General features: G+C 45.2%; 2 protein-coding genes across 2 annotated transcripts; both read left to right on the plus strand.

Moving 5' to 3' along the window:
* The first annotated feature begins 6,464 nt into the window (after positions 1–6,464).
* Positions 6,465–7,430, plus strand: LOC132206944 (histone H2B type 1-O-like). Its single transcript, XM_059642055.1, has one exon. The coding sequence runs from the start codon at positions 6,475–6,477 to the stop codon at positions 6,853–6,855; it is 381 nt and encodes a 126-aa protein (XP_059498038.1). The 5' UTR covers positions 6,465–6,474; the 3' UTR covers positions 6,856–7,430.
* A 1,295-nt stretch (positions 7,431–8,725) lies between these two features.
* Positions 8,726–9,145, plus strand: LOC132207086 (late histone H2A.2.2). Its single transcript, XM_059642254.1, has one exon. The coding sequence runs from the start codon at positions 8,753–8,755 to the stop codon at positions 9,143–9,145; it is 393 nt and encodes a 130-aa protein (XP_059498237.1). The 5' UTR covers positions 8,726–8,752.
* Positions 9,146–10,510: the final 1,365 nt, after the last annotated feature.

Below are 10,510 nucleotides of genomic sequence, written 5' to 3' on the forward strand. Positions count from 1 at the left end.
CTGCCACCGTGATACATTTATGGAAATTGAATGCTGGCTGAATGGATGTAATTATTGGCTTGTTGTTTCTCAGCAGTGCTGGCTTGGAGAGACAGGACTGTTTGCTGTGCTGTAGTTGTCTATGACTAGATATGTGTGAGTGATAATCATTTTGTATAGTTCATGTATCTGTTGCTGGAGTTTAAATGGAACTCCATAGCTGTTAGTCCTTGGATCACATCTTTAGTTATGATGTCTGTATTTTGAACTAATTCTGAGTCAGTCAGTACCTGTACCTGTCAGTCCATCCACGTGGAAACAAAGCAGAGTAATATTACAGGTCCCGTTACACTTCCTCAGAACAGAGGTTCAACTTCAGAACGTTCATTTCCATACTCATATGCTGATAGACTTGCTGAGATTTTGCAGCAATTTCTACTTTTGTTGCTGATTTCCAGCATCTGCAGTTCCTTGGTTTTTCTCATTTGTTAGGCATGTGTGTTTGAAGTTGTCATGATTTGATAAATGTATGCACACATTATAAAAATGTAGAGATTGAGATGAATGAAATGACATGAATGGATCAGTAACTAAACTCATATGCACAGACAAGCTTGCATTAGGTAGTTCCAGTCATGGAGCTGTACGGGGGTTGGTAACTTTCTGTGCATCACTCAGAGTTGAATTTTTCAAAATTGATCAAATGTAGTGCAGCTCAGGGCAAGAATGCAATCAGGCCCACAGTTCTGTTAGAATTCCTGGTGATAATTTAAATATCTGAATGTTTATTAGTGAAATGTTGAATTGATCAGTTTAATGTTTTCAAACCCATCTGATGATGGTTTACAGGAGCTATCTGTTTTTTCCTTCCTGCAGACAAATGCTTGAAGGAACAAGGCAATGTATCATTTCTTCAGTACAAAGCCAATTGTGACCAGCTCGTCCTAACAAACAGCAGGTATGTTCCCACTGTCACAGCAGAGAACGTCCTTTCCACAGTCACGGAGCAGATTGAGTCAGACACCGTTAAACTTTAATTTCCAGTCAGACACGTTCAAACCGACAATAAAACAACACGGAGGAATGCCACTTTATGTTGCTTCTCTCTCCATTCAAAATACCCAGTTCAAACAGATTTCACCTAACATAACCCATTGACATTTACACCATTTTTGAAGATGGGTAGACTGAATCCTTATCCAAAGTATACCCTCAGAACTTGAAGGAAATCTGCACAGAATTACTCTGATATCAACTCCACATAATGAATCACGCTTCCACGGATAATATTTTTGGCTGCCTGAAACCTAATCCACTTTAAGGAGTAGAAAGTGACTAGTACGCATGGATACCTAACCTCACACATTCGTATTGTAGGGTCAGACGAAAAAAATAGTATTTGACCATATTGATACTTCAGAAACTGCAAGTAAAAGGTTGATTAAAAATGTTCACATAGTCACATAATAGAAACTATCATGCATATATTCATTGATGTACTCGCTTTCACACAGACTGAAACTGGCAGGAATATATTGATGATAACACTCCCAATTTCACAGAGCATAAAGTGACAGTTACAAACTTAGAACTGCAATCACAAATCCACAGAGAGACAGGCACGGATTGCTGACTGTACTCAAATATTCAGAGTAGGTTCTCACAGGTACATCTTGGTAACCGGACGCTCAAATTGACAGAGAAGCAAATGATAGGTGCATATTGCTTTCATGCACATATCCAAATGGATGAACTTGACAGGAACAGATTGATAACAACCTTGGACATAGCAAGAACTGCAGATGCTGGAATCAGCCTTCCCAGTTACACACAGCATAAACTGACTGACATGTACAGTTTGATAATTACTCTCATTCACAGAGCGGAATCTGAAACGTCCTTATTGATAACTGTACTCACATGGCCACCAAGCGGAAACTGACAGAGTTTGATCACAGTGACAGCCAAATTGCGGAAATTGACAGATACATGTTGATAATTACTTTCACACTTGCCTTGCAGGAAATGTCAGGGTCAGTTCATTAAATACGATGCTGTTGACTTGCTCACTGAGCTTGTAAGTTTGTTCACAGACATTTCATCACCATACGACATAACATCATCAGTGCACCGTGAATGAAACGTTGGTATTCTGTCCTTCTTGCTATTTATGTGCCTCACTTTGCTGGGGTGGTGAGCATCACTTGCAGGTTGGTTTCTTAGTGGTTGGTGTGTGGTGTCCAGCTGGACATGTTTGTTAATGGAGTTCTAGTTTGAATTCTTGTGCATGTCTTTGTTTGGGATGTCCTCTGATGGCTACCTTGTCCCAGTCAAACAGGTGTCCCTCTTTATCCATGTGCATTAAGGTGAGTGATAGTTGGCCATGACTTTTGGCAGCGAGTTGATGTCCATGAATCCTGATGGCGGGTTTCCTACCGGTTTGCCTTGGGTAAGGTTTGTGGCAGTATTTGCATGGTATCTTGTAAATCGCATTGTTTCTGCTAATTGTGAATATTGGATCCTTCATTCTCAACAGCGGCTGTCAGTTCGTGGGCTATCATGATTCTTACGGGGTAGTGTAACCTGGTGGTTATTTCACACCCTCAGTGCATAGTCTGGTGACTACTATCACTGGATGTGTTGTGTCTTCCTGTTGCCATCAGTTGTGTGGCAACTGCGAACAATGCATTTTGGGTAACTGTCATTTCTAAAGACACTATCAGTGTTCTTCCTTGGCTTTATGAAACTCCGGGATGCTGCAGTGTGTTGTGGCTCACTTGAAGGGACAGCTAGCTCATTGGATTCAAAATTGGCTTGATGGTACAAAGCAGAGGGTGACAGTTGAAGATTCTTTCTCAGACTGGAGGCCTGTGACTTGTGGTGTGCCACAGGGATTGGTGCTGGGACCTTTGTTATTTGTTATTGACATAAATGATCTGGATGTGAATGTGCAAAGCATGATTAGTAAGTTTACAGATGATGCAATGTTAGGCAGTATCGTTCATAGTGGGGAAGGTTATCGAAAATTACAGAGGGATCTTAATCAGATGGGGAAGTGGGCTAAGGATTGGAAAATGCAATTCAATGGAGATAAGTGTGAGGTGTTGTACTTTGGAATGTCAAACTACAGTAAGCCTTTTACAGCAAATGGTAACGTCCTGACTAGTGATGTGGTACAGAGGGACCAAGGAGTACAGGTCTGTAGTATGTTTAAAGCAGTGTCACAGGTGGATAGGGTGCTGAAGAAGGAATTCAGCATGCTGGCCTTCATTGATCGAGGCATTTTGAATAGACATGGAGTATTGTGTACAGTTTTGGTCACCCTGTTGTAAAAAAGACCTAGTTCAACTAGAAAGTGTTCAAAGAAAATTTATGCAGGACAAGTGGGCCTGGGTTATCGTGAGATGTTGGCCAGGGTAGGACTTTATTTCTTGGACCGTAGGAGAATGAAGTGTGACCTTATTCAGATGTATAAAATCATGAGCTCCATAGGTCGGATAAATGCATATCGTGTTTGTTTTTTTTTCCCCCACAGATGAGGAATTGAAAACTAGAGGGCATAGGTTTCAGGTGAGAGGGCAAGAATTTAAGAAGGACCTGAGGGGTGCCAACTTCACAGAGAGAGTGGAGCACATGTGGAATCAGCTGCCAGAGAAAGTTGTTGAGGCAGGCACAATAGCAACACTTTAAAAAAAAATGAACATGTACATGGATGGGAAGGATGTAGAGGGATATAATGTGGGCAGTTGGATCCAGCTGAGTGGGAACCACAGTCATCATGAACCAGTTTGGGTGGAAGGGCCTGTGTCCGAACTGTATTACTATATGACCATAAGACATAGGAGCAGAAATCAGGCTATTTGGCCCATGAAGTCTCCTCCGCCATTCAATCATGGCTGAGACGATCCTTAAGCCAATTCTCCTGCCTTCATCCCATAACCTTGATCCCCTTGATAATCAAAAACCTATCTATCTCACCCTTAAATGTACACAATAACCCGGCCTCCACAGCCTTCTGTGGCAGTGAATTCCATAGATTCACCACTCTCCGGCTGAAGAAGTTTCTCCTTATCTCTGTTCTAAAATGTCTTCCCTTTACTTAAAGGCTGTGCCCTTGGGTCCTAGTCTCTCCTACCAATGGAAGGATCTTCCCAACATCCACTCTGTCCAGGCATTCAGTAGTCTAAGTTTTGATTATCGTCCTTCTAAACTCCAAAGAGTACAGTTCCAGAATCCTCAAACATTGCTCATATGTTCAGCTTTTCATTCCTGGGACCATTCTCGTGAACCTCCTCTGAACCTGCTCCAGGGGCAGTACATCCTTCCTGAGATATGGGGCCCAAAACTGCACATGCTACTTCAAATGTGGCCTGACTCAAGTCTTCTAAAGCCTCATAAGCACATCCTTTTTTTTTAAACATCTTCAAGACCATAAGTCATAGGAGTGGAAGTAAGGCAATTCGGCCCATCAAGCCCATTCCACCATTTAAATCAAGGCTGGGCATTTCAACTCCACTTCCCTGCACTCTCCCTGTAGCCCTTGATTCCTTGTGAGATCAAGAATTTGTCAATCTCTGCCTTGAAGTCCTGGCAAAATAAATGCCAGTATTGCAGTTGCCTTCCTGACTACTGACTCAAACTGTGCGTTTACCGTGAGAGATTCCTGGAGTTGAACTCCCAAGTCTCTTTGCACGCAAGACTTCTGAATTTTCTGCCCATTTAGAAAAGAGTCTATGCTTTTATTCTGGAGGGAGGATGGTAACTTCTTCAGGTCAGGCATCCCTGGAAGACGCTTTGCAGTGAAGTTAAAATTGTATCAGAGATAATGGTGACTGCAGATGCTGGAGAATCCAGACAAACCTCAGGGGATCTCTACCCCACTGCAACTCTAGATTCCCCTCCACCTACCTCCTCCTCTATCCATCTTTGATCCACCTCCCAGTCTGTCCCTATTTATTTCAGAGCCCTCTTCCCCCTCCCACTTTTCTGATGAAGGGTCCAGGCCCAAAATGTCAGCTTTTGTGCTCCTGAGATGCTGTTTGGCCTGCTGTGTTCATAAGCTCCACATTTTTTTTAAAATCTCGGATGCTGCAGCATCTGCAGTTATCATTATCTCTCATGCTTTTATTCTCCTTAGCCAAGTGCATGACCTGACACTTTCCCACATTGTACTCCCTCTACTACTTCTTTGCCCACTCTCCTAACCTGTCCAATTCATACTGCAGCCTCAGCGCCTCAATACTACCTGTCACTCTACCTATTGTTGTATCTTCTGCAAACGTAGTCAGAATGCAAACAGTTCCTTCATCCAGATCATTAATGTATAAAGCATGCCTTTTATCCCCACTCTCTGCTTTCTGCCAGGCAGCCAATCTTCTATCCATGCTAGCACCATGGGCCCTTATGTTACTCAACAGCCTCCTGTGCGGCAGCTTGCCAAGGGGCTTTTCGAAGCCCAGGTAGATAACATCCATTGGCTCTCCTTGGTCTACCCTGCTTGTTACTTCCTTAAAGGATTTAAGCAGATTTGCCAGGCATGACTTCCCCTTGATGAAACCGTGCCTGGAGTGTTGGAGGCTGTGTTTATAAAATTTAGTGGTGTGGAAAGGGTGCATAATCAAGATCTTTTCCCCAGGATAGAAGAATGCAAAATGAGAGGGGATGGGTTTAAGTGACTGGGAAAGTCTTAAAATGAACCAAAGGTGTGCAATATTTGCACACAGAGTGCTGTGTGAATGGGTTGAATGCCAAAAGAAGTGTTGGAGACTCTTACAACTACAACGTTTTAAAGGCATCTGGATGAGTATATGAATAGGAAGTGTTTCGTGGGATATGGACCAAATGCTAGTAAATGGAACTAGATTAATCTCCGATATCTGCTCTCCATGGACGAGGTGGACCCTGTACATCTCTCGGACTGTATGACGGGGACTGATTTATGAGAGAATAATCATCATTCATACTGCCTAAACAGACAGGGACAGATCGAGAACTGCACTCCCATTCCCACAATGCAGAGACTGACAGATATTCGGCAAAGTGTCCCTCAATAAACCCGAATGTCTGAACAATACAATCCTGCCCACAGCCTAATAAGGAAATCTCAGCTAGTGATGAAACAAGGTAACATTTCACTCACAAAAGATTACCATGAGCAGAATAAAACACCCTGTCACAATTAAAATCTCGGAGGTAGTGTTCAAAATGTTAGTGGATGACAGGAACAAGTTCAACTGCAAGGGAGCAAGGAATTTGATCCGTGTACAAAATTTCGGTTTGTGTTTCACATTTCGTTGCAGATCCGAACAGATCCACTTTGTGTTTCACACTAACCAATCACAGAAAGGCTAATCACATGGTCTGACATTCTTGTAAACTACCCAATCAGGAACAAGACATTCCCCCATCCCTCATTAGCATTGCTGACGCGGTCAGGCTATAAAATGCGAGCTCCGAGCCTCCTTCCGTTTATTGTGTCTGAAAGTGACCGTCACGATGCCGGATGAGAAGAAAGCGCAGGCAACTTCGAAGAAGGGCGCCAAGAAAATCATCAAGAAGGCGCCGCGGAAAGGCGGCAAGACAAAGAAACGATCCAGGAAAGAAAGTTACGCCATCTACATCTATAAAGTGATGAAGCAGGTTCACCCCGACACCGGCATCTCCTCCAAGGCGATGAGCATCATGAACTCGTTCGTCAAGGATATTTTCGAGCGTATCGCGGGGGAGGCTTCCCGCCTGGCCCATTACAACAAGCGCAGCACCATCAGCTCCCGGGAGATCCAGACCGCGGTGCGGCTGCTGCTGCCCGGGGAGCTGGCCAAGCACGCCGTGTCGGAGGGTACAAAGGCGGTGACCAAGTACACCAGCTCCAAGTGAGACCCCACATTGTGCTGAGAAAAACACATCCAAAACCCAACGGCTCTTTTCAGAGCCACCCACAATTTCAATGAAGCAGTTGAACCATTTTTCGTTTGTAAATGATTCTCGGTATCTATAATTAATGTCTCTAATCTTTATCTTTGTTTACACAAACGTTCTAAACATTACCGTGCTGTCCCTGTCCCTCTGTCGGTTACTTTCGGTTGCCTTCCTACCCAGTCTCTCCTCCCTCCCTGTACAGAAAGCACATTCATCGTCACTGTCATTTTTTTTTAACAACTCCTATGTGTTCCAGTTATTATTTACCCCTTGATCAGGAATTTCACCCCCTGGAAAGAAAACTAACTGCTCGAGTCCCACGAACAGATGTTGGGGGATACTTGTCATTGAGGATTTCAGCTGTCGGTGAGAGGCTGTCAAAATGAGCTGAGCTAAAGCCAGAGCCAGGATTGCAGTCGCAAGTGTGAAACTGTGTTCAAGGACAATATGGGAGGGCAACTTCAAACTATTGTTTCAAGTTTTAACCCGTTCACCCCGAAAAACGTTGTGTAAGTTTTTATAAATACATCAGCGTGCACTTGTAATGTGAAATTGAATTAAATTCAAAGAAAAATTAAACTGTTTATTCCTCTTTGTGAAACTTTCCCCCCTCTATCCTACATGTTGGAGGGTTTTTCAAATTTGTCCCAATGGGGGTATGAACGCTGGATTTCACCCGTGGCAATGAAAAATTATGATCTCTTATTTGAGTCCCATTAAGAGAAATTCCGCGCGATTCCTTTTTCAATTTCCAAATCTGTCAGGGAATTTATCCGATTTTTTTTTCAGTTTGCAGTGTGTGGGGCTTTCTGCTGTCGGTGAGAGGCTTTCAAAATGAACCGAGACCGTCCGGAAAGACTGATCCAGCACAATAAGTGAGGGCTATTTTACAATGTTTTCTGAAAACGGTGTTGCTTCGGGAGTGACAGAGATTATGTGAAGTGAACATTTTTAACTGAAAGGAAATTAAATCGTAAGCATTAACGCAAAAATCCTTGTGAAACCTCTTCCTCGTATTGCCCATATTGGCGGGCTTTTCAAATCGGACAGAAAACGGTTGATGATTTGGCGCCGGTATTTTCCCACGGTTTCCACGCAGAGGAATTTTGTTTTATTTTCAAATCTCCCCGCGGGTTCTATCCGGTTTTGCAGAAAGCTGTAAATGAGGCTTTCTGCTGTCGGCGGGAAAATTTCCAAGTGAACCGAGAGGAAAGCAGAACAGCTGCCGGACTGGCATCGCAAAAGTGGAAATATTGTTGATCTTGTGCAATAGGGAGAGCGATTGTAAAATATTGTTTAAAGCAGTATTGAGTTCAACGAGAAAGAAACAGTTGTGTGATACTTTGATTATTATATCCGGGTGTAGATGTGAATTAAATTCAATCTGTGCAGAGAATAACTTTCGGCGGGCTTTTCATTCCGCCTTCCTCTTCATGTTAAGTTTTTTCGCGGGGTGGGGGGAATTCAAGATCAAAAATAGTTGGTTTCAACTAGGCCGGGAAATCAGAGAGATGGTGTGACGTATATAGGTGTATTCTAAAAGTAAATTATCTGAAGTAAGAACGCATTCTTCTTTGTAAAACTTCTACCCATTTCGAAATTATTGGCGGGCTTCTCCAGTTTTAAAGAAAGCGGTTGATGATTTGGCGCCGGGATTTTCCGGCCTCCTCCCCGGGCCCTCTCCGGATTGGTGAGGGAAGCAGATATCTGATTGGGCATTAAAACGACATTAGGAGATACTGAACAATGTGACCAATCAGCAATGGCCGCACCCCCATTCCTCCCGAAGGTATAAGAGTGCGGGATGTGGCCGCATTGCAGCATTCTCTGTGAAAGTGTTTGTGAGATTGTGGCGATGTCTGGGAGAGGAAAGGGCAGTGGCGGCAAAGCTCGGTCGAAGGCGAAGTCCCGGTCGTCCCGGGCTGGGCTGCAGTTCCCGGTGGGCCGTGTTCACAGGCTCCTGAGAAAGGGTAACTATGCTGAGCGTGTGGGTGCCGGAGCGCCGGTCTATCTGGCTGCGGTGCTCGAGTACCTGACGGCTGAAATCCTCGAGCTGGCCGGTAACGCGGCCCGGGACAACAAGAAGACCCGCATCATCCCCAGGCACCTCCAGCTGGCCGTGCGCAACGACGAGGAGCTCAACAAGCTGCTGGGAGGGGTGACCATCGCTCAGGGCGGGGTGCTGCCTAATATCCAGGCCGTGCTGCTGCCCAAGAAAACCGCCGCTGGGAGCGCCACTAAAAAGTGAAGACACTTATTGAATCTGACAACCCAAAGGCTCTTTTCAGAGCCACCCACAACATCAGTGAAAAGCAGCTAGACTTTCACTGCTGGCTAACTAATTTTCATTTTATGTGCAAACCCGGTCCTCTGAACGCGCAAAAATAATCCCTTTTGCTTTCGCTTTAACAGTGATAAAACTAGAACGGGACGAATAAAGTTGGAGGGTTTGCTGCAGGGACTGCGACTGCGACTTTAAATAGTGACTCAAAGCGGTATCCCCATCCAGGGAACATGAGACATGGAATAGCTCGGCCCCAGAAAGATGCCATGCGAGACAGAACCGACCATCCCCAGAGGATCGAATACACTTGTGGGAGATTGGGCAAAATTTCGATTGCATGGCCAAAACTACAAAAATCATTTGTATAATGTGGCGGGTTTTGAAATTGGCGATTGTTTCCCACCCTCCTTTTCCGGCAAGTTCAGTTACAGCTGGGAAAACGCCACGGGAAGCAATTCCCACACAGGCGGTTCAATTGGAAATGTATCAATTATAAAGGGTGGAATGCAGTACTTGAATTTGTTGTGATTACTGAAAATTTATAAACCTGATTGTCCCGAGTTGCCTCGTCTTCAATATCAATTCGTGCAGCCCAGACCCATTCATTTTCTGTAACTCGTGTTGCATTGAGACATCAATAGCATGCTGTGCGATGACATTAACTAAAGTCCAGTGCCTGACGATTGCTGCTCTCTCGGGACAGTTTAGTGGCTCTGAAAAGAGCCGTTGTGTTTCTCGGGGTGAATGTACAGGGCCGGGCACGCTCCGTTTAGGCGCGCTCCCCGCGGATCCGCCGGGCCAGCTGGATGTCTTTGGGCATGATGGTGACCCGCTTGGCGTGGATGGCACACAGGTTGGTGTCCTCAAACAGACCCACCAGGTAAGCCTCACTGGCCTCTTGCAGGGCCATCACGGCCGAGCTCTGGAAGCGCAGGTCGGTCTTGAAGTCCTGAGCGATCTCCCGCACCAGGCGCTGGAACGGCAGTTTGCGGATCAGCAGCTCGGTGGATTTCTGGTAGCGGCGGATCTCCCGCAGAGCCACCGTACCGGGCCTGTAGCGATGAGGCTTTTTCACTCCGCCCGTGGCCGGAGCGCTCTTGCGGGCCGCTTTGGTCGCCAGCTGCTTGCGGGGAGCTTTCCCTCCGGTGGATTTGCGCGCTGTTTGCTTGGTTCTGGCCATTCTCTACAACACACACACACAAGCTGCTACTCTCAATGCTGAGTCTGCTGCGGCGCTGCCTATTTAAGGGAATGGAGAGCCCGCCCTAGAGCTGGGATTGGATACAGTCCCGTCCCTCAAATCCCCGAGAAATGGCCACTGAAGGACAG

Source organism: Stegostoma tigrinum, chromosome 44, assembly GCF_030684315.1.
Source record: "Stegostoma tigrinum isolate sSteTig4 chromosome 44, sSteTig4.hap1, whole genome shotgun sequence".
NCBI classification, from domain to species: Eukaryota; Metazoa; Chordata; class Chondrichthyes; order Orectolobiformes; family Stegostomatidae; genus Stegostoma; species Stegostoma tigrinum.

What these genes read in the sequence shown, in the direction of transcription:
- LOC132206944 (XM_059642055.1), top strand. Translation starts at nt 6,475, where the DNA reads ATGCCGGATGAGAAGAAAGCGCAGGCAACTTCGAAGAAGGGCGCCAAG.
- LOC132207086 (XM_059642254.1), top strand. Translation starts at nt 8,753, where the DNA reads ATGTCTGGGAGAGGAAAGGGCAGTGGCGGCAAAGCTCGGTCGAAGGCG.